We start from the raw sequence: 23,958 nt of genomic DNA on the forward strand, positions 1-23,958 counted from the left end.
CATGGCCTCCTGGCATGGTGGTGGGGGGCACCGATTTATTTATACCATCCGTGAGGCCTGCTTTGCCACTTGGGTTGGCATTTCACTTGTCTTGGTATTTTGTGTGCTGGTTGACTGGAAAAGTTTACTGAAACACTTGAGGTGTTATTTCCTTTTAATCTTCTGTGAAAATGCTCCATAGATGATTGAACTTGAACTCGAAACACACAAATGTTACTCACTTTAAGTGCAGCCGAGTTCCACGGTGAGACAGAGCCAGAACAAAATTAGGACCATGAACGCAAACCAGCCACGGTTTATTTTATTATTCACACCTGTGCCTTTCATAGGTCAGAATGACTTCCATGTTAAAGACCTGTTCACTTTTTCCCCCCACACCATTTCCAGCTCAATCACTTAAACTAAGAAATAATGGGCTTAAAGTGTTGCGTGCGAGTTTATTTCCCCTGGGTTAGAGTTAGGGGGCAGAAAAAGTGAGCTCAAGTTCAACCTCCATTATGATCCAAAGAAATCATTCAAGCACACAGTCATGGCCACTTTGTTAGGTACATCTGCACAACTGCTCGTTAACACAAATATCTAGTCAACCAATCACAGTGCAACAACCATACTAGGAAAACTGAGCAAACCATTGTTGATGGTGCCAGACTGAATATTTGAGAAGCTGCTGATCTGCTGGGATTTTCCCCAACAATCACTTCTTCAGTTTATGAAGAATGATCAGAAAAGAAGAAAATATCCAGCGAGAGGCAGTTCTCTGGAGATTGGCCAGACTGCTTCCAGCCAATACGAAGGCAACATCAACTCAAATAACCACTCGTTACAGCAAAGGAACGCAGAAGCAACACAATTAACTTTGAAGAAAATCGGGGTAAAGCAACAGAAGACCACACTGGGTGCCTCTCTTGTCAGCTAAGAACAGGAAACTAAAGCTACAATTCACACTGATAAGACAAAATTGAACAAGATGAGCAACTGATAAATGTGCAGCAACTATGTAATGGTATAGTGTCAGTATTGAATATGGAGTGTTCCAGTTGTGAATTCAAGAATCAAGACAGTTCTGAAGGTAAAAGGGGGCCCAGCTCAATACTAACAAGGTTTACTTATTAAAGTGGACAGTGAATGTAACAGCCAAGCAAGTAAACATGAGAAATATTTAAAACAAAATATTATGGTAAATGGCCTGTATTTTTATAGCGCTTTACTTAGTCCCTAAGGACCCCAAAGTGCTTTACACTACAATCAGTCATTCACCCATTCACACACACACTCACACACTGGTGATGGCAAGCTACATTGTAGCCAAATCTGCCCTGGGGCGCACTGACAGAGGCGATATTAAAGTAACAATAGCATAAATAATCAATTCGATTCTATAAAATCCAAACAAAACAAAAAGAATCACTAAATAATCTGTCTGGAATCGGGACAAACGAATATTTGAAACAATTACTCTTTAATCTGTCAGCATAACGATGAACTTTGTAAACAAACAGTGATCGCTGACTGAAAACACAGTGCCAGCTCAGTCTATACATTCCTGTCAACTAGCTCAGGCACGCTTCATTTCCCATCACTTTTCACCTTTTCTGACAATGCCATTGAAAGCATAACTGACACCTCAGTGAGGTGATATTTCACCAAGATTAGCTCATATTACAGATCACTTACTGGCACTTAACAAGAAATGTCAGCACAAGAATGTTAAAAATAACAGCAGCACTTTTTTTCTGCCCACACAGCTCAGTCACAACTATTTAATTATTAAATGTTGGGGGGTCCTTTTAGTTTAAGTTTAAATTCACTAGTATTACAGATATAGTGCGTTATACTATTTCTCAACTCTCCGTGGATTTTGACATCGGACTTAGAAAATTGCCTATGTGCTAGTTTTTAAACCCCAGAGAAGAGGGACAGATGGAGGGCAGTTAGAGAATCAGGAAGTGCAGCGGAATTTGTAAGGAGGAAGTGAGAGCAGCTATGAAGAGGATGAAGAGTGAAAAGATGGCTGGTCCTACTGACATACAGTACCTGTAGAGATATGGAGATGCTGGTAGCAGCAGACTTTTTAATGAGTTTGACATAATCTTGGACAGTTGGAGGATGCCTGACGAGTAGAGAAGAAATGTACTGCTACCGATCTTTAAGAACTGGGGTGATGTGGAGAGTTGTCGTAATTACAGAAGAATAAAGTTGATGAGCCGTAGCATGAAACTATGAGTTATTCAAGCTAGGTTAAAGAGCAAGGGTGATGATCAGCGAGCAGCAGTATGGCTTTGTTCCAAGAAAGAGCACTGCTGTTTGCTTTGACAGTGTTGATGCAGAAGCATAGAGAAAGTCAGGAGCTGCACCGTGTCTTTGTGGATCTTGTTTGCAGTGGTGATGGACAGGTTGATAAGGTCAGGCAGGAGTCTCTGTGGACTATGATGTTTGCAGATGACATTGTAAACTATAGGGAGAGTAGGGAGCAGGTGTAGGAGATCCCAGAGAGGTGGAGTTATGCTCTGGAGAGAAGATGAATTAAAATCAGTACAAACGAGATAGAATACATGTGTGAATGAGAGGTGGAAGGTGAACATGTGAGGAATAGAGGTAGTGAAGGTGGATGAGTTTATATACCTCTGGTTAGCCATCAAAAAGCAAGCAGTGCACAAGAGAGTGAAGAAGAGAGTGCTGGCAGGATGGAGTGGGTGGATACGAGTGTGAGGGGTGAAGGATAGTAGCAAGAGTGAAAGGCAAAGTTTACAAGATTGTTGTGAGATCTGTTCCAACGTATGTTTTGTAGATAGAAGCACCAAGCACGCACACCTTAAGGAGACTAAGTTGAAGATGCTGATTTTTGGGGGGACTGACCAGAATGGACAAGATTACAAATGTGAATATCAACGGGATAGCTCAGGTTGAGCAGTTTGGAGACAAAATTAGAGAAGCAAGGCTGAGATGGTTTGGACATATGCAGAGGAAGGACATTAGATATATGGAGCTGCCAGGCAGGAGGAAAAGAAAAAGGGCCTAGAGAAGATTCATGGACGTAGTGAAGGAGGATATGCAGAAGGTTGGTGTGATAGGAGGAGGATACTGGGGATAGGGTGAGATGGGGGCAGATATGGGAAGAAGAAAAAAAAATAGTAAAAAAGTAAAAGAACAAAATAACAGTAACACAGAAACACCAAGCTTAGATATCTTTATTTATTCTCTTTACAATAACTGAAACAAATCTTGGGAAAATGAATTCATATCACTGAGAAGGTCCACTAAAAACCGAAAGACAAAAATGTATCCCTGATAGCGGGGTCTCTGCTCAGACTGTACCCCATGTCCCTTCACCGAAGCCAGGAAAACAAAAAACAGCTCACATAGAAACTCACACTTCACAGCTGGCATCAGTTAAACCACATTCATTCACAAAGCTCCGACTGGGAGTACCAACACCCTTCATGCCCAATACCAACCGTCATACTGCCATTCCAGTAAGACTGGTTCTAGTAAGGCCAGTAGTTTACTGTCACTACTCGTATTCACCTACATTTTAATTCATTCATTCGTGGTTTAAACATCAAACAACTTGATATAAAAGCAAATATGAAACTACTGGCATTACACAAGTATGAAGAGTGTCAATCACCCTGCAGCACCAGTTTCTTCCCATTCGATATTTTATTTAATCACTTAGTGCATTGCTCAAGATTTCCTGAGAATAGTTGCAGCACAAAAAAAACAAAAACAAACCAAAACCTAAGGCAACTTCATCCCAATATATATATACATGTATATATTATATTTGACAATATCTGTACTAATATACAGGAGGAAGCATGTGGGTTTTAAAGAAGTATTCTCTAGTTGAATCACAATTTTTTAAATGGTAGTAAGTGAGTGAATGGAAAAGATTTTAAAGGATAATAAAAGAAAAAAAGCTTGAAGCTCCAAAATCTCTTAGTGCAAAACAAACTGGAAACAGAGAAAAGGTTTCACTACAAGGAAAAGAGCTGACAGTGCACACAAGGCCAGATCAGCGTGGCTGATACAGCGGGCTCTGAAAAATGCAGATTTCAATGAAAGTGAAAATAAAAACAAACGCTGTCACTTCAAGCAATTGATGGTTGCATCACACCCCGTGAAGGTTCTGCTTCAGGTAAAGGGCGATAAAAAGCTTTTGGTCAAAAACGAATGAACTGAAAAGACAACGGCCCCCTTTAGGCCGATCTGTAAGAACTGCCATGCAACAACATGTGATACAGTACCATACATGTTGAGTTAACAACTGAAGAGCGTGCTGAAAAGTCCGTTTACGAGGGAGGGTTTCAACCCCTGATACTGCTGTTCCCTTCTCTCTGGAATGTGCCTGTGTTATGGAACCTGGTGGGGTTAAATGTGCAAAGAATGCATTTGAGGATGAATGGCCAAAAAACAACAACAAAAACCCCCAAAACAAAGACACTGCCTGTAAAAAGGCTTTGAGGTGTATGGAGACCACAAGGAAAGATTTTTAGCATAATGCAGCTTGGATGAGGAGCGGATCAGATCTGTATCCAACCCTCTATTTGGTCTTACAAAAGAGTTTGAGCGGAAGAACCTTAATAAATATCAATAAATAAATAAATAGAGAAAGGGCGTGGGGGCACGTCGTCTTCGATCAAAGAACCCGAGTGAGTGCATTGGAAGACTTTAGTCCACAGCTTCTCGGGAGTGGGGGGGAGAATTGTCTTTACCATTTATCAGCATCAACTCATTGACCCAGACTTTGTCTCTTTTTGGTCAGGCATTTAACACAGAGCTCTGCAGCTCTTAAACACTCAAATATAGAAGCAGGTTTCTTTCTCATGGCTATCAAAACAGTTGGGAAGATTCTTGCCTTCAAACCCAACATTGGCTACAGTTCACCTCTCTCATCTCCTCTTAAGAAAACCTAAAATCTTTGGTTTATGCACCAAATCAAAGCTCACTCAACAACTAACAACAAAAAAAAGAAGAAGAAGGTAAGATTATTGCTTTCAATGCACAGAAAAAGTCTAATTACTTAGACTGCATTTCCACTGATAACCACCAGAGGACAGGGCACACAAACTCATTGTTGTGATCCAGCTGATATGACTCCTGAAGTGCACCTGAATCAACATATTTTGTAACTAAAATATACATCTTAAACTATCACTCCATGCCGCAGCCCTGGATTTTAGTTTGCATAGTAAAAAGCATCCCAGGAACCACACGCGCACACACACACTGACACACACCAGCTTCCAAAAATAAAATCAAGACATAAGAAAGAGCTCAAACCTAAAGTAAATGAAATTAAACGGCAAACAAGAAATACATTTTAAAAGAAAAATTCAATCAAATGCCAACAACCAGAAGACAAACATTTAAAATATCGCAGAAAACCCGTTTTGCAATTTTTCTTTTATTATATTTTTTCATTTAATCTTTGTTTTCTTAAGCGCTCTCTATCGGTGAGCAGCAGGTAATTAGTCCAGCCACCTGAGTGATCTTATTATTATAATTTTTTTATTGTGGATGTTTTACCACACACGCATACACACACACTTGATCAGTCAAACAGACGTTCTGTTTTCACTATTCCTCTTCTTCTGCCTCCTCGTCTCCCATTTCCTCTTCCATTTCCTCGGCCCACCGGTCGCGATGTGTAGCTGGCGAGCGGGTTCTTCCTGCATCTTCTCCCTCCGCCTCCCTGCCTGCTCGCATGTCCAGCCCTCGTAGGAAAAGCTCGGGGTAGCTGGCCAGCCTCTGAGACCCAAACTGGGCCAGAGCCTGAAGGGCGAGAGAGTGCTCCCTCTCGATGTCAACTGGAAATATTAGAGGACCGGCGCCGGAGCCACTTCCCCCTTCCAGCATTGTGCGGGGGATGAACGTAGAGGAGTGGGGCTGTAAAGACATAGCCTCCAGATGGTTGGACTGCTCCCTCCTGCCTCCGTCACCGATCTCATCCTCCACAAGCTCGGGCCCACGTCTGGGGCGACGCGTGCGTAACTCCAGGCAGCTGTGACCTTTGCGGTGACGCTGGAGGTGGTCCTCCCGGGCAAACGCCTTGTGGCAAAGCGGGCACTCGAAGGGCCGCGCCCCACTGTGGAGGGACAGGTGGTTTTTGAGGTCATAGGAATGCAGAAACCGAGCAGGGCAGTGGGGGCAGGGGTACGGGCGCTCGCCTGTGTGTTTCCTCATGTGGATCTTCAACTTATCATTGCTGATGAAAATAGAGCAGAAGACAAAATCATGAAGAGGTAGAAAGAGTTAAAAAAGATGAAAAAACCAACAACAACCGAGCACATTCTGATTATCGTAGTAAGAAGTTTCTGTACCGGGTAAAGCGGACTCCACAAGCACTGCACTGGAAGGGTTTCTCTCCAGTGTGCGTCCTCATGTGTCGTGGCAGTTTTCCTGCTCCGTGGATGATCTTCTGGCAGACAGGACATTGCTGTGGGGTCTGAGACTTCCTCTTTCTCCCCCCTCCCACTACTGAGGGGGCTGCACCACGATCAGCTACAGAGGTAGGCATGGAGGTGCTTCCCATCAGCATACCATCTTCGCCCAAACCCTCAATCTCTTCATCCCCTGACAGCTTGTCATTTAGGGGCGGTATGGGAGGTGGGTGGGCTATACGAGGGCGGTCTTGTAGCCAATAAGGGAGCCCTCCGTTTAGTGTAGCCCCTCTGCCAGGTTCTCTAATCTCTTTAGGATCTCCGTTCTGGCCAGGCGTGAGGCGAAGCTCGTGGCGTTCGGGGCTAGGAGGCTGAGTAGAAGGCAGAGAGCGGAAGCTGTCGGATGCAGGTGAAGGATGCGAGATGGGAGAAGCAGGCGGCGGGTTCAAAGGTGAGGAGTTGATGTTGTGATATGGCCCAATTTTTTTCACCTTTTTTCTGTCTGTTTTTCTTCTGGAGGCCTTCTCTATTACCCTCTCTCCCCCTACCATTCTATCAGTAGCTGTGTGCTGAACTCTCTGCTCCTCTGCTGCCTCCCCCTCGGCCTCTGCCGTCTCCCCCAGGATGTCTCTGCAGGCGTCAGCCACACACTGGATGCCCAGAAGCTGAGCCCCTCGCAGCACATCTCTCATCCCAGAGCTGGGGATCGTCAGAGTGGCAGTGTAGGCGAACTCCAGCAGGGCGTCCAAGGCGTCTGGTGCCACACAATCCAGCTGGCAAACGCTGAAACCTCCTCCGCCCTCGCCGCCCGCTTCTTCTGTACCAAACAGTCGGCGGAAGTACAGACTGACGGCAGCCATGACCGAGCGGTGCGTCGGGTAGCGTGCCCCGCGGGAAGTCAGGGTGAGGTCACACAGGAGCCCTGTCCTCCTCTGGTCATTGAGGTGGGACAACAGTTCATTGCTGTGCTCCGGGAAGGGAATCCCAATCAGCCCGTCCTCTCCTGGAGACATTGCCACCTACATGAAAGAAAGGTAATTCAATTTATGTGCGGAAGCAGAGGGGAGAGCAAATTACAGGCTCATTTTTTTTAAAGAAAGACAGGTTACTGCTGTGTAGTTTCTAAAAATAAGAGACCATCCATCACAGAGTCATACTTAAATCTCCCAAAAATAAATCTCGAAGTGTCACTGAGGCTAGGATTCCCCTTTCACCTGGCGTACAGTTTAAACGGGGATCAACAACAACAACAACAACAACAACTCTGCCTCATGATCCTCCTCGCCTCACTCTCCCTGTGCTTTTGATCCAGGTTACTAAATCAGGAGGTGGTGATTTTTGGTGGATGTCGAGAGGTCTGGGCATTTGAGAAAAAGTTCAAATGAAGGCAACTGAATGAGAGCTAAATGAAATACAAAAATCAAGAGGAAGCAGAAAAATAAAATCATGTGTGACACGGTGGAAATATAAAACAAAAACGACAGTGAAGATGAGGAAAGGACACAAGGTTATGTAATGTGCTGTAGGCGTCGTAACGAGAGGGCAGTAGGTTAATTCGTGTGAAACCCTTATAGCATTAGCTGATTGAAATAAAATACCAGGTAGAGAGGGGCTGATGGAAGAGAGAGAGAGAAGGAAAAAACCCAAGCAAGGGAGGAAGTGACAGGCTAGAGTGGGTGAAAGGGGGAGTACCAGTGAAAGAATGAGGAAGGGAAAAAAAAACAAAAAAACAGTAAGAGAATTATAAGCTTTAATAAAGACGAAAATAATCTGACGTCAAATACAAATTTTTAGAGTTGCAACAGGTCCATCGGTGACTCTCATAACGCGGTCTTTGTATTTTGTCTTTTAAAAGTGGCGTGAGGATATGTTAGAAACCAGTTTTTCGACAAGAAGTATGAGCGGTGGGTTGAACGTAAAATCCCGTAATGAACGTCAAGCAAGGACAATGACTTTCTTTATTTCGCTTTGTGAGATGTGACAGTAATAAGACCCAACAACTCCCTTCTTTGGATCCCTAAGCTCGCACCTCACCCTGTCCACACTGTACCTGGTCGACAATATCTCTTCACACACCTGAGCAGACCAGATTTTCCACAAACAACTCACGCTCCAGATTCCCCCTCCCTGCCCTTCGTCTCCCTCCCATAGCAACTGGCAGCCCCCTGGCCATCCAATAACAGTGTTCACACAGTGCCCAGAGGGCTCTGCTCAACAACAGTGAATCCACCTGACTAACCTGCTCCAAAACACACCCTATTAAACACACACGTGCATGCACAAGAGCACACAGGCACACACACACACATAGTACACATGAGCACTTGCACACATAGCGTGCCAATCTGTGGCTCCCCCCACCCACCATTGTTAGATTTAACCAGTTATGTGATGATCTTAACGACAGGCTATTTAAGTCACGCAGAAATGCACCCCACCCATTCAACAACGAGAAAAGAAAAGAAAAGTACAGGCAATTAATGAAATGCCTATCAAGAACCTGCCGGTACCTTTCTGCAAACTTTGTGGTCCTTTTGATTTCTCAAACCGTCTCTTTCTCGTGCGAAGGTGAGAGGACGAACCCACCCAGAGGTCGTAAATGTTAGTCCTACCTTCCCTTTCTTTATGGGCATGGGGACCGTCAGCTGGAGACGAGGCAGCGTCTGTCTCACGGCTTCCATCTTTTCGTTCTTCGCAAGTCTTCTCCTTCACTTTCCTCCTCGCTCTGTCTTTCTCTTTCAAAACCACTCTTTTTTTCCTATTTCCTCCTTCCTTCAGATGTGCAGACAACTTAAAAGGTCTGATCTCTTTGTCAGAAGTCGGGGTTAAGCGTTCATCCTTGGGGATGTCTACCTCGTTCGCACATTCTGTCACTCACTCTCCTTCCTGTCGTACCAAAAGAGGGTGCAGGGTGACGAAGACACATTGAGAGATACCCCTCCCCCCCCAAAGTCGCCTACGCGCCCCCTCTCTCCAAAACCCAACGGCCCATTTTCCGAACACTTTCCGATAAACATAATCTTCCTGCCGTCCCCTCCCTGTTCACAAGTACGAGGCCAACAGGTACGTGGATCGCAACGCGGCTAAGGTTATGGCATCGCTGCGGTTGCTGTGCATTAATACCCATCCGGCTTCAGACCATGCACATTAGTACAACTACTTTCGCAGGAAGGAAATAAGCACATGCAACCAAAACCATGTGAAATGTAAAAAAAAATAGAAGAAAAAAGTATTTTTTGGTAAAATCAAAGAACGCAAAAAAACGTGTAAGAACCAAAATCATATTGGCATTGTGAGTCATATTAAAACAGTGAGGTAGGTGCAATATGAGAGTTAAACCATATCACATTGCACCACTGAGACAAACTGGTGCAAAGTGCTCTTCCTTTGAAACTTAGGCGTGTTGAACGTCACTGGGTACTTGTCAGAAAATACCACCAAAGATTCTGTTACAAATATTTACTAATATTTCTGAAGCCAACGCACTTGTACAAAGAATTATCTCGCTGAACTTGAGGCATCAAGGACGACATGTAGGGCTAACTGCTGATATAGAAGAGTGAAGACGTTCAGACGGCCTTCTCAATTTTGTTTTTTGTTTATTTGGACACCTAACTTTTTCTTTTAAATTCACATTTCTCAGACTTGGAATATCAGACATTTTCAGATTATTACAAATGAGGGTTAGCCGCTTTTCCTCATCTTAGATTCCTGCAAACTGAATAAGTTTGACTTTTAGAGCATGTGCTGGACAAAGAAGGATAAAAATGTCCCTTTTGCAACATCCATTTTTCACAGTTTCCTGAAATTTTACAGACAATTCTGAATTTGTAAAATAACATAAAAAAAAAAACGTTTTAGGCCATCATAGAACAGATAATGAAGAGGAAAAAAAAGTGGAAACTAAGCAGATAGGATACTGGAGCAGAAAATTGTGTTCAAACAGCTCCATCACTGGTAATCACGCCATTAAAATCAGATTCTTTATTTTTATTTTTTTTTAAAAAAAACACAGAGCACACAGTGTAATATTTGGAAATGCTTCTCAGCAAGCAAAAAGTCACTCAAAAAACAGAAATTGAAGCCCTGCAGAAAAGCGAGAAACAAAGGGGTTTTGGTAGGAGCAAACAACGGTGCACATTAAATTTCCGGCACAGGGGAGAGAGAAAGAGAGAGAGAGACAGAGAAAAAAAAAAAAAAAAGAGCATCATGGGAGGTTGGTGGTTCAAGCTTGTTATTTTAGGCATATTCCTCAGAACACAGACGTATTCGGAAAATAATAAGATTGCATAGAAGTTTCAACGATTCCCATCAATTTTCTGTCTGCCTGTGAGTCACTTAATACTGACACATTATGACATGCACAGCCACAAACTACACACTCTTTGTGTCTCCCCCCCTTCTTGTTCCTTGTGACTTTGTTTCTGGTTGTTTTCGTCGCTTACGAAGGACATGTCTGCATAAGTTGCTGAATCTTGCAACACATTGTAACTAATGTTAAACCAGCCCACAGGCTGATACCACAAACGCATATTGTCATGCACTTGAAAGCTTCCAAGCAAGTGCTCAGCTATTAGCCTAACTCTTAATAACTGTCACTCTTAGTTTATTCATGTTAAACAGGACTTGTTACCTTAAAAGTCAAATAAGTGATAGGACTGTTTGCCTTTAGGCGTGTCTTTGAACGTCACTCTTACTCTCGCCAAAGCACACAAATAAAGTGAGCATGCAAAGTAGATAAAAGTCAAGTTTTTTAACCCATGGAATTTTGGATTGTGTTGATCTTCTGTACATTTAATGCGACAGATGTTATCTTTCCAACAATTGTATCTCATCTCTTTCTTAGTTTTTTTTGTTCTCACCTCCTACTCTTTGTCGACGGTGGAGGAATGTACCACCTCTGCAACTTTACGGTTTCCTCATCCCTTGCTTTCATTATGTGCACACTCTTCCTCTCTTTTAACAACAAAGATCTATTTGTTTATTTAAATATACAGATCACAACTTCAAATCATTTTTTGGATCTCCATCTAACTGCAAGGCCACTGGTCAAAAAACCTGCAGGTTATACGAAATGTTTTTTTTTTTTTTTTAAAAAGAAGAAGAAAGAAATCAAAGAAATGTGGAGGATCTGCCGTGGATTTGCTTTTACTGAAGAGGAAATGGAAACTTAAATCCACAGTTACTGTCCACCAGCTCAACAGAAAGAGAGAGCAGTTTGTGTGGAGGCCAGGAAAACGACAGCTGCAGGATTGACCAAACCTGCTCACAAAGATTTACTCTTCAGTATAAAAGCAGCTTATACTATCCATCGACTATATGCTGAAATCCCACTGCACACACAGAGAGCGTGTGGTAACTGGAACTAGAACTGTTGGTATTATTTTTATGGCTCCTATTTTCCGTTAAAGGCTGTAAGTTTTCCCAGTCCACCTCAATTATATCAGGCTCCAGCACTAAGGGGGAAAATATGACTTTATACTAGTCACAGAAAACTGTGGCTGAGAGAGAGAAGGAGAAAAGCTTTTATGAATTCTGATGTCAGATGTTTTCCAGAGTGGCCTGCTCGTGTGTGTGTGTGTGTGTGTGTGTGTGTGTCCGTCCATGTTGGTTAATATGAGCACTTGTGGTGTTGTGATGGCTTTCTCAGTACTCGCGCTAGCAGACGGACAAGTTTATGGATCGATTTTAGAGTTTTACAAAGTCGTTAGGTAAATCTAAATTGGATGAAAGGCTTAAGAAAAATTGTGCAACAGTTTTGAACGTGGCTATGTGCAAAACGTTTGTGCTGTTCAGTGACTCGACGGGAGCACACAGATGCGTTTCAGCGGCTCTGAATAAATTATTATAAAATGTCCTCGTTACAGACGGAGTTTCTGTATGAAATGAAATTCCTCCTACAGAGACACACGGTGACTAAGAAACAAACACGTGTACAAGTGTTTTCATTCATATAAAACCCCGTATTTAGCGCAAAGTTAATCCAAACCACAACAAAACAAATCATGATGCTAAACAACCTCTGCCACAAAAACAACAAAACAACAACAAAGCAGCCAAACACATGAAAAATAAGATTCAAATTCATACCGTTTCTCCTCCACACACCTCGTCCGGCTCACACCAAGTCTCTCCTCTGTTTGACAGACTGATTTAAAGGGTTTAGAAAGATTTCAACCTTTTCTTTTTTTTTTTTTTACACCTTACTTTTTTGGGGGTAATGACTTGAATGTGGTACTGGTACACCTTCGCTGAGAAAGAGTAGGGGGAGGAGGAAACGTGGGGGGGATGAGAAGAGATGAGAGTATACACACATAATGTCTGCCAAACCAGAACCGCTGCTTTCAGCCAGGCTAAGCGCTCTCAAAGGCATTACAGGGGCGCAAAACCATTTGGAGTGACAACTGTGTCTAAAACGGCATAAAAAGCAAAACTAAACGAACACGGGCAGGTCTTCTAGTAAAGCAGCTCGTCCCTGCTGGGAGATAAAACACAAACTCCACCTGCTGTGTGTCCCAGCAGTTCCCTCCGGACTGAACATTTGCATCCCACCAGGAGATATAAAAACAGACGCAGCGAGGTGGGTGAATTTGAATCGCCATTTGAATTTGTCAAAGACAAGACTTGAGACACCATCATGATAATTACAACGATTGCAACCTGCAATAACTGAAGAGGAATTTAGAAAAAAAAAAAAAAAAAGAGAGAAAGAAAAAAGAGAAGTCCTCTGAGTTGATGTTACTCAGCAAAGTTTGTTCTTTCTTTATTTAAGAGTGCCCCTGCAACCATGTCCTCCTCTGTCCTTACTGTAACTGGGGCGTTATGATGTGTGTGTGTGTGTGTGTGTGTGTGTGTGTGTGTGTGTGTGTGTGTGTGTGTGTGTGTAAAGTGTGACGCATGCGCACGCTGTGGTCTTAGTTCCAAGAACACATTACATTATTCATTTGGTTGGCAGAGCGAAGGCCCTTATCCCCTCGCCCTCCCACACCACAACACTCCACTGCGAGCTACAACAGCAGCCGGTTTGCATGCCAGACCTGAACGCCGGTGTGAATCTGCTGGAGGATTATCAGCTTATCAGCACATGGGGCAAGACATTTGGGTGCACATATACATTGTGTAATATCCACCAGCTTCTAACCTGACATCTATGGGAATAAAAGGCTTTTATGTTTCCCTTTACCACATGAGAGTTATGCATCCAAAGGCTCTATACTGAAAACCTTTAACGAATGACATTACAGTGTGCAAGGGACAAAATGGTTGGCTTTTGAGCAATAACTGCTAGAAAGTCATGGTTTTATTTTGTTGTAACTTAGGAAACAGGATTCATGCTAGCTATTCTATTTGTATAGTTTAATGTAATTTTGTGGAAGCATCTATTTGACATCTGGAGGAGAAGGAAATGAGGGGATGCCTCTAAGACTTTCAAACATTTTTTAAATGTGTAATAAAACTGTAAAAGTGAACAAAGTGTAGTAAGATTTAAAGAACACAGAACATTGGAAGATACGATTTAGTTATGATTAGTTTAAAGATTGGTTTAAACTACTTTAAGTTGAACTTTACATGTTTTTCATTCTGAATCATTTTCTAAAGCAGTTTCAATTTATTTCTGTAAAAAAACAAAACAACAACAAAAAGATTTTTGTGCTTATTTTCTTTGCCCAAAATCAGCCTTAAGTCAAATTCTCCTGTTTGTTTGCCCCAGTTAAAGAAGGAGACGGAAAGGAGAAATCAATCTGAGGTTGGAAGGAAAACGGTCTGAGATTTGAGAAGAGGCAACAAAAGTTAAAAAAAGGAACATGAGGGAGGTATGTTTTCTAAAAACACACATGTTCTTAGAAATCAAACAAGTGTAAGGAGGGTATGGGGGAGGAGAAACACATGAGAGCGAGTGAGTGAGTGAATGGGGAGTGGGTGTTGAGATACTCTGAAAGATAAAGCAGAGAGGAGGTTAAGACAGGAAAATCTAGTCCCAGCCTCGAACAATCTGTGTTAGCGAAGAGACATGAAACAAGAGTCGAGAGAGTTAAGTTACAAGGGGTGGAGGGGAGGAAGGTGGAGGGGAGGAAGGTGGAGGGGGAGGAAGGGGGGGGAGACAGAAAAAGAGAAGGGAGAGGAGCCATGACATGAAGACTGGGAGGTAAACAGAGCGATAGAGCAAGAGGTGAACACATGCACGCAGCCACAGGAAGTCGCCGAGTCCTTGCAGGTGTATGCGTTTGCGTGTGTGTGCAGATGTCTGAGGGTAGCAGCCACCTCTATCATTAGCATCACCAAAAGGGAGTTTCACCCTAAGATGGAGAAAATGCACAGATGTGTGAGAGAGAAAGTAGGCATGCTGACAGAGTGGTTTCACACTCTGCTCTCCCCCTCTTTTAGCTCCTTATCTGGTCAGCAGTTTCTAGCCCCAGAACTCCACAGCTGTGCGTGTACGCTGAAACATCAAGGTGTGTGTGGGCGAATTAAATGCCGCACCCTGCGTCAATTAATAGGCAAAAGCAGGAAATGTTATCTTATTGAGTGTGTGTGTGATTTCTTATATCTGATGAGTCGAATTGAGCTGATGAAGTTGAGGAATGTTTCCACTGAGAGAACGACGACATGAGATTGCATGTGAAAACAAGAAAAGAAAAAACAAAAAAACAAAAAACAAAACGTCAGACATACAGAAATGTATCAGTTAGCAGGAGTGTTAAAACATGCCAATCAGGTAGAGCAAATGAACTGTGTAGGCGTACTGCACCCGGTGCAGTAACTGTGGTCAGAAATCAAGCCGACATCTTCACAGTTAGTTTTAGAAAGAATCACATGAAGAGTTTAACAAAAAAGTGTAAATATATATAATATATATATAAATATGTTGTGTTAATTTTTTACATTACCTGAGAGAATATTTAAATTAGGTACAGTAGAAGAGTTCATTAGCAACTAGGAAGTCACTTTTCAGTCATACTTTCAATCGACGCTAGTGCGATACTGCAACGTAATCGGGGCTAAAAAAAACAACCTGTATTATAAAATAAATATGTTTTATTTGCAAATAGATTAAAGTCCCCCAGCTGCGTAAATTTTAAACTAAAAAAAAAGAAAAAAAGTGGCAAAAATTTGAATCCAGAAACAATACAATAAAATATTTAAATACACGTTTTTTTTAACACATATGCAATATACTACAATGATACACACACATATTTAAAATACATCTATAATCATTTTCCTAATTTTTTTATGTTCTGTACACACAGGTGTATAAGAGGATGTCTGTCAACAGGTTTATAATATAAGAACTTACAATGTAAATCAGTTTCAATAACTGGTCATGGCTTTGAAAAGCAAGTACATATACAATATATGTACTGTGAAAATTATAGAAATAACATGCTTGTACATGTGTTGTAATATATCGTGATAATAAGAAGAGTAATTTAAAAAAGTAGTATTTTTAGAGTTAGACACTCGCTCTGTGTTGTATTTTTTAAGGTAATTAATTGGCCAGAAAAAAAGAAAAAGAAAAGACAAAAAACAATTCACAGTTTTGTAGCGGTACAATAAAAATATCGTTATGAGTTCTTTTAGATGTTAAATCACACATTTAACATCTAAATTCCCGTCAGTCTCCCTGCACGTTATACTCGACATCTCCAGTTCTCTCCTCGAGCTAAATGAAAACTAACTTGTCCTGCTCGATACTCCTCATGGAGCCGCTTATAATATAATGTCCGACTGAAGCTTTCAGCCTTGCCGTGCAGGATATAAAATTATATTCATAAGATTGCTGGGGAGGTTTAACCATGTGATCAACCCAATGCAGTCAAACACGACCCCATCACCACCTGTGCTGCAGAAATTACTGTAGACCTGAGCCAAAAACTTTCTTTTAAAAACATTTTTAAAATAAATTTTGGTGTATGTTCCTGTGGGTGCTCGAGAATGTAGTAACAGCAGTGGTAGGTGGAGCAGGTGAGGTGGTTTTGGAGATGGCAATCAGTAGATGGGGCAAAAAGTTACGTGAAAGTATTCAGCAACATATTCTTGCGGTACTTTTAAGTGAAATGCTGCTCTCCCTCTCTTTTAAGGGGGGTTCTTGAATCGACTGAAAAACCTAGATTAGCACTCAATGTTGTTACCAGGCATGTATGTAATTGTGGATCCATTACATTAAAGTTGTCAAAACAGTGGGAGGGTCTTAACAGCTTCTGTTGTCCTGCACAAATGAACTCCCACTTCAGAGGAAGATGTTGCAAAAGGGCTGAACACACACATACACACACACACATCCTCACAGAGAGAAATGTTGCAAAAACTAACTGATCCTGATCAATTTCCTCTTCCTGTGCTCTATAAAAAAAAATGGTCGACCACTAGAACAGATGGAGAGATAAATGAAAGACAAACACACGAGAAATGATCGAGAAACGGCTCAGGGGAAGATTAGACTAAAAAAATGTTTAAAAACAAAACAGGTGAACGCTGCCAGACTGGTAGAAATGAAAAGAAAGAAAGACGACCAGAGGATATGACCAAACAATGTGTCACTTTCCTGACAAATTGGCTCAACTGTATGGGAAGAGGAGGAGGCCGCTTGTATTTACTGTAACTACAATCCCTGAAATATTATCAGAACATCAGCCCAGCATCAGGGAGGGCTTTACCGTTTAGCTGACTGGTGTACAACTGCAACACCCACTGCTGTGGTATCAGAAACCAGGCAAGAAGAAGAAGAAGAAAAAAAAAAAGAGAGAAAACGAGAACTTTAACTGCTGATCAAATGATCAGTTAGTGAAGCCAATGCAGCCTGAATGATGGACGAACATCTCAGCAAAACTTTGTGGTCCACAAATACTTCTATTTTAAATTGCATTTAAAATAAAAACAATGCAATTCACATTTTAAAACAAAAACTACAAAAACTAAAGTGATTAGATTTTTTCCAGAAGGGATGATGATGTGCAGCCTTTTGGAATGAACGCCTCCATTTGCAGCTGGAGTTCCCCTCTGAGCAGTGCACATGAAAGGGGTCAGTTTCAGCTGCAATGACTCCCTTTGCCTGCACATGTTTGGGTGTTTATTCTCACTTTCCCTGAAGTGTTGTCTCATTGTACCTATTTATGATAACCGCCCGCTCAATGTGTACAGAAACAATTGCACTGTTACTAGAAGAGCTGAATCACGATCACTCCTTCAGTCTGTAGCTTTTGTTTTTTTTCCCTCAGGCCCCCCCTTTTCTCTTTAACTCGTTACAAGAAGAAGAAGAAGAAGAGTCACGGCCACCTGCTCCTTGGTTAACACTAGGGTGGCGTGGGCTGTGAAGCTGGTGGTCGAGAGCAAGGGAGGGCTGTCAAATGCTACAGAAACTCATGACTGAAAAGAGGAAATGGCAGATACATAACTTCCTCTATTGACACAGATCGAGTGGGGGCAAGACTCAACTGTAGTCGCTGCAGACTGGATTACGGACACCATGCAGTCACCCCTGTGTCATTACAGCTTTAAAGTGGAGAAACAACCGCCATATATGGTGAAAATGCGCAACTTGTCTAAAACCATGTATGTTTAAATAGAGGAAACGTCCGGGTACAGATCTGATTAGCGCAGTTACAGTATTGGATTTATTTAAGGATATGATGACAATAAAGAGCTGGATGAAGACATTGTGATCTTTCTCACACACACACACACACACACACGTCAGAGTGCAGGGCACTACTGAAGGTGTCGGAGTGATGCTGGATGAGAACAAAGGAGACACAAGAAAGAGGGTGAGACACCTTCAGATATCTGGGGCTAAAAAAGAAACCTCGACTTCTTTCAACTCCATCCTCCATCCCCCGTTCTCTCTCTCTCTCTCCCCCCCCACCTTCCTCCCACTCAGTCGGTTCATATGAAACTGAAAGACCCATGTCTGAATAGGGGGAATTTATATGGGCTCACATGCCCTAATTAAAGCATTTCCCAGAACTGTGTGCATGCATGTATCAGAGTGTGTGCATGTGTGTGTGTGTGTAGGTCTGTGACTCTCTTCCTCGCCTGACAGACCACTCAATGTCACTTCCCTTTATACCCACCCTTTCACGGACACATGGTAGTCACCAGTCATACTCTAGCAAAGCAGTGGTCACATGAATTGTCACACCAACTTGCCCACCACACGCACACATACACACACACACACACACACGCACACATACACACACACACACAGTCACATGATAAAGTCATAAACAAATTCAAACCTAATTAAAATTAACCTTCAGTCCAGATAACTTTACATAACATATAGGCATTTTCATGCTCCAGCTTCCTTCAAAGAGGAGTGTTCTCTTTATAGCTAAACATATAACATGTAAACAATACATCATGCATTTTATTAATATACATTTTACTTCCTATGACAGTTAAGAGGACGGGAAAGTTGACAGAACTGCAGCTGTTTTAAAGGTAAAATTCAGTGGGATTTAAACACCAGCGTTATCTGGATTACGTTGAAACACAGGTAAATATGCACCGAGCGTGGCTGGAACTGCACTTCATACAGCACAAATGTTGGTAGGTTTGTGGCATCTTGCTGACATTGACAGGAAACTCTAACATCTTCATTTAAATAATAATCAGCATCAGTAATCCGGTCATGAGATCTTTATTTTAGAGCTCAGCTTTCTCAGTAGGTGGATCTGACCTTATGCTGTCAGAAGGCATATCAAAAATATCCATTCATTACATGGTTTGTTTGCTAATCTCAATTTCACGATCGCAACTGGAATAATCATTTAGCTTTAGAAAAAAAAAAAAAGAATGAATGAGATTCATGTCTCTCGTTCCATTTTAATTGCATGTTTTTAAATTAGCCAGCATATTGTTGCCTGAAGCTGAAGGAGCCGCTAATCCTCGAAGACTGCGTCCTCCGCTATGTGATTATGTCTAACATTACTGTTATGATGTCCTTAAAGCTCCTTTGTGCTTATTTCCCAACAACAAAAACTTATAAATATCAGCAGCCTGGTTTAAAAACATGAGGGTTTATTTTTGGCATTATTCCTGAGCCATCTTTAAAAGCCAGTAGAGCATCTGCAGCCGACAAACCACAGTGGAGTTAACTTCCAGGTTGCCTATAAAATATTTAACTGTTTGACCACTTTATTCAGCTCATATTTATTCCAAGGACACGGATGCTTTCACGATGCTGCTCCCAGCCCACCAAGACCAGTGTTTCCAGAGGATACCCCTCACACACACACACACACGTTTGATTTAGTAAAGCTCATATGTTTGGCTGATATCGCACAAATTAGTCATGTATATATTACTCAGCGTGGTAAATGAGTGCAAATGGAGCTCTGAATAAGCGGCACTGATAATATGACATTTTGGTGGCGATTAAATAGCAAAATACATTTTAAATAAATATATATTTATTAAATAATTCTGTGTAATAGCATATAATTTGTTCAGAATTACATTATTACTTTTTAGCAAGCTACAGGATAAGAAACACTGCTAAACCGTGTCGATTTAATGTCGCTGTCTAATTCATCTATGAGCTTGCAGAGGAGCTAATTAATATAACTACCACATGCCATCAAGATGGGTTTTTTTTAAAGTCTAGCAGGGTGACACCGCGTAGTCACAACTTTTGAATAACATTAGGAGAGACGTGCATCCTGAAGTCACAGGAAAATCAGTTCCTGAGGTGACCTTATAGGCACTGACGCAAGCTCCTTTCACACTCTTCACACAATTGCATTTGTGACTCAACACCACACACACACACACAACTTTTATGTCCTGCAAGTGTTATCTCCACTTGTACTGTTCATTTCAGTCTACTCCTTGACGCACAATTTCTTCTCCATTGCTGAGGGCGGCCATTCGAAACAGGTGTTAAGACCTTGGCTTTCAAATATGCTTGGATGACACAACAACATTTCAAGATAATCGTTTTCCCATTACACGGTAACGCACGGCTGCCTGACAGCATAAGTGTCGGGAAGACGGAGCGAGTGAGTGATATGCAGACAAAAGCCTCAGTTTTGCTCGTCTGCCGTCGCTCTGCAGCCGACAGCTGCTGCTGGACTTTCCGTACCCTGCTTGAGTAGGTTATGTGCCACATGCCAGTCAACAGTATTTTTCACACCTATTGGTAATTGCTTCAATTGCTCACCTTAAAGCTGAGATTAGGATAATTCTGTACCTGCCCACTTTGTGCTGCTACTGATTATTTCACCCGCCTGAAATCTATTGACATTTTGTGGTCTCCAGTTGCCACATAAGTGCTAGTCTCTTCTTGAGTGTACACGTGTTTACAGTGTAAGTCATATTAGAAAAAGGTGCGAGATTCCTACCTCCAGTCCATAAACCCAGGAGAAGATGGGTTCTTGCTTTCTGTTCTTTCTCCTTTGCACGACCCCTTACTCTTTGGTTTTTTGCTCAGAGGTTTGCAGATGTCATACACCTGAAAAAGAAAAAGATTTTAATGCTTGAATTATCAAATTAAAAGATGCAGTAAAAAAAGAAAAAAGAAAAAAGAAAGAAAACACACAAACCAGCTGTGCTCTCTCTCTGCTATACACCCCTTCCTCCAAACGAACAGTTGTTATGGACTAGAAAAATGAGTGTACAGTGATTGTTGGCTTCACACACAATTTAAACTTCTTCTTTAAACCAAAGCGGTGTCTAAGTTTCACTTTTTTTAATACTGCTCTGTGCTACTCTTTTGATCTGGTTTATAAAATACCTGTGACTGGTTTCCTGTCATAGTTTAGATTTTCTAAAGGCTGAAAACGAAGTCCCGAGGAGGTGCAGGAGTGTAGCGCTCTCTCTCAGAGCACTTGAATTACAGTGTGAGAGAGGCTGTTATTGATTTTTGCCCAATAATGTCAAAGAACACAATGCCTGGAGCTTTAATTTGATTGTTACCTTTAACTAAAGGGTGCGCGAACAAAGAGAGGAGATGTGATCAACTGATAAAGAAAAACACAAGGTGCTGACTAACTAAACGACGCCCGTTTCGTTTTTGTTTTGTCAGATATGTTGGGTTAGCTATGCTGCATGTGGATAAGCGCGCACACACACACACACACACACACACTTGCACACCCACAAGTTATCATATGATGCACCAGATGTAATTTGGAGTGGAGTGGGGAGTTCTTGTAGAAGAACAGAAAAAGAAAAATACACCGACAGAAACCAACTGCTTCCTACTTTGACTTCTTCGGAAAAGAAGTTCTCCAACTGTAAGTAGGGTTGGGAAAGCCCACACACAAATACACACCCCTACACACACACACACACCTTTTAGATGAACATGATTAGCAACATACCATGTACAAGTAATGAGGGCTTCTTTTTTTAATGTCCCCAGCTCTCTAACTGAAGGACAGTAAGTATTCATGTTTCTGCAAATTAAGACTAAACATAATGATGAAATATCCAAGGCTACAAAAAGCAGGCATGCAGACAGCAGGCCAAGATGGAGGTCATGTTAGGACACCAGGAACAAGGGTGGTGGTGGTAAAACACAGATGTCTAATTATGTTGCAGACAAAGTTAGGGCAAACAGAGCTGGCTTTAAGAAATTATTTCAAAACCCTGATGGCTCTTCCATGTGTGGTGCCAACCCAGTGTAAGTGTTAGAAATGCCCCATCACATGATGATGGTAACCGGCTCACAGAGAACACACACACGCACGCACGCACACACACACACACACACACACACACACTAAAAGAAAACAGAAAGTACAAAGGCTGTTTTATGGTCTCCTTCTTGTCTTTTTGCTACCTTCCTTCCCTGGTTTCACAGCCACCCACTCTCACCCCTCAGAGACACAGAGGTGAGACAGAAGGAAGAAAATAAAGAAGCCTTCAGTAACACCCGAGCCTGGGAGCTTCACGGGGCTTTAACTGCCTGCAAGGGCGCCTAAAGATTTAACCAACCAAGCTGCTCACAGCACAGGGAAACCAAACCCAAGCCAGTTGAGCTTGTTAGGCCGGTCTGTCAGAGGGGCAAGTCAGCAACACGGTTACTTCTTCAACGACACACACACACACACACATACATACATACATACAGAAGCCCACTGATATAACAACCCTCCCCACCCATGATGCAGGCTGAAGCCTTAACCTAACATTACAGCCTTTGTAACACAGGATTGTGACAGGATTAAAATAAAACACTGGGTGCGCCGTAGGGATGATGATGATGATGATGATAATGATGATTAACAGACCACTGAGGGTGGCTCGTTTAGGCGCAAGAGACTAAATCCAGCAGATCCACTGCACCGCGTGCCCGTGAGTGGCGCAGGGAGGCAGGTGATGTGCGTGAGAACAGGTTATAGGTTTTGGATGTCAGCCGGTGTTCTCGGCTATAATTAGCAGCCCAGTCTCCAGAAATGTACCCGCCGACCCTGCTCCGTGTCGCTCACCTGGCCGCCGCCGCGCGCAGACACACGTAACAAACAGCGGCTGCAGCACCTGCTTCGCCCACCACAAAAACAGAAGAACTGTGAGAGCATGTGTGGCTCTGTGCGCTTCTAAAAGTAAACCGAAACGCTTTTAATAAATGTCGACGGGAGTTACTGAGTAGCCGTGACGTGTTCAGTCCTCCCGTGACCCCGATCAGAAACCGGGAAGGAGGGAGGAGGGACGAAAGCGCCCGAGGCAAGCCGGTGCTGTCACGGCAGAAAAAACAAAACAAAACAAACAAACCATGCCCCCTAAAAACAACATTTACAGGATTGCTCCAGTTTGCTGACATTTCGAGGGCAGACAGGTGAATAGTTACCTGAGTGCCGGTGTGTCACCTGTCCTGGCTCGTCGCCTCCCACCTGACCGGCCTCCACACTTCCTGGATTACTTCGTCCCACCCTGCCGACTTCTTCTACTTCGTATATTTCTTTTTTTATGCTCCCAGCTCTCGCCTCTTCTTCGCCAGGAGGCGGGGGGTTCACCGCTCCTGTCGTCCTCAGCTCGACACCTGCGAGGTTTTCTTACTCGCCAAATTGTGCGTCGGCGTTTTTTCCCCCTCCCTCGCAGCTCCCTTCTCCTCTTCTCTCTGCAGACCGCCGGCTTTCTGGGCTGCTCTGTCCCCCTGTCTTCTGCCTGCGCTGGCCCACTCCGACTCCCAGCTCCTCCTTTCTGAGAACCAGGAAGCGGCTTGCCCTACTTACACCCAGTCGCGGATTGGCTCTGGCAGGGCTGGAGAGGAGACCGCCGGGGTGGGCAGGGCACAGGGGGAGGGAGAGAAGGAAAAGAGAGGGGTCCGGCTCTGGCGCGATAGGCCAGCAGCGGTGTCTGTCGAGCTGTCAGCGGCGGAGGGAGGAGAAAGGTGGGCAGGATTGGAGACCCCGCTCCTCCCCCTCTCTCCTCTGGGCATCACCGCGCAAAGGTGAGCAGAGCAAAGTGGGCGCTGAAAGCGGATTGAAGGATATCTGCCCATTTGCGCAGGTTACTTGTCACAGGCACGGGTATTTTGAGTCGAAACATCGCCCCCTTCGCCCTCCTCGTGACTCAGCAATATTCCCGAGAAGTCAAGTAGAGGTGACCAAGGGGATGGAGCAGTGGA

At 42.9% G+C, this 23,958-nt stretch overlaps 1 protein-coding gene across 2 annotated transcripts; it reads right to left on the minus strand.

Annotated features, from left to right (window-relative positions):
- Positions 1 to 3,172: 3,172 nt before the first annotated feature.
- Positions 3,173 to 23,958, minus strand: zbtb7b (zinc finger and BTB domain containing 7B). Of its 2 annotated transcripts, XM_005732050.2 has the most exons (4): positions 23,179 to 23,958; positions 20,729 to 20,838; positions 6,324 to 7,402; positions 3,173 to 6,208 (listed from the first exon to the last, which is right to left on the minus strand). In XM_005732050.2, the coding sequence occupies exons 3-4, from the start codon at positions 7,394 to 7,396 to the stop codon at positions 5,581 to 5,583; spliced, it is 1,701 nt and encodes a 566-aa protein (XP_005732107.1). In that variant the 5' UTR covers positions 7,397 to 7,402; positions 20,729 to 20,838; positions 23,179 to 23,958; the 3' UTR covers positions 3,173 to 5,580. The 2 variants fall into 2 exon arrangements, with proteins under 2 accessions (XP_005732107.1, XP_005732106.1); XM_005732049.1 differs by lacking the exons at positions 20,729 to 20,838; positions 23,179 to 23,958 and adding an exon at positions 8,996 to 9,283.

Source organism: Pundamilia nyererei, unplaced genomic scaffold (genome assembly GCF_000239375.1).
Source record: "Pundamilia nyererei isolate P.nyererei 1_Seehausen unplaced genomic scaffold, PunNye1.0 scaffold00045, whole genome shotgun sequence".
In the NCBI taxonomy this organism is placed as follows: Eukaryota; Metazoa; Chordata; class Actinopteri; order Cichliformes; family Cichlidae; genus Pundamilia; species Pundamilia nyererei.

Coding starts and splice junctions, on each gene's coding strand:
- zbtb7b (XM_005732049.1), bottom strand. CDS start 9,064: ATGGAAGCCGTGAGACAGACGCTGCCTCGTCTCCAGCTGACGGTCCCC. Junction 7,403..8,995: donor TGCCCATAAAGAAAGGGAAG/GTAGGACTAACA, acceptor TCTTTCATGTAG/GTGGCAATGTCTCCAGGAGA. Junction 6,209..6,323: donor TGTGGAGTCCGCTTTACCCG/GTACAGAAACTT, acceptor TATTTTCATCAG/CAATGATAAGTTGAAGATCC.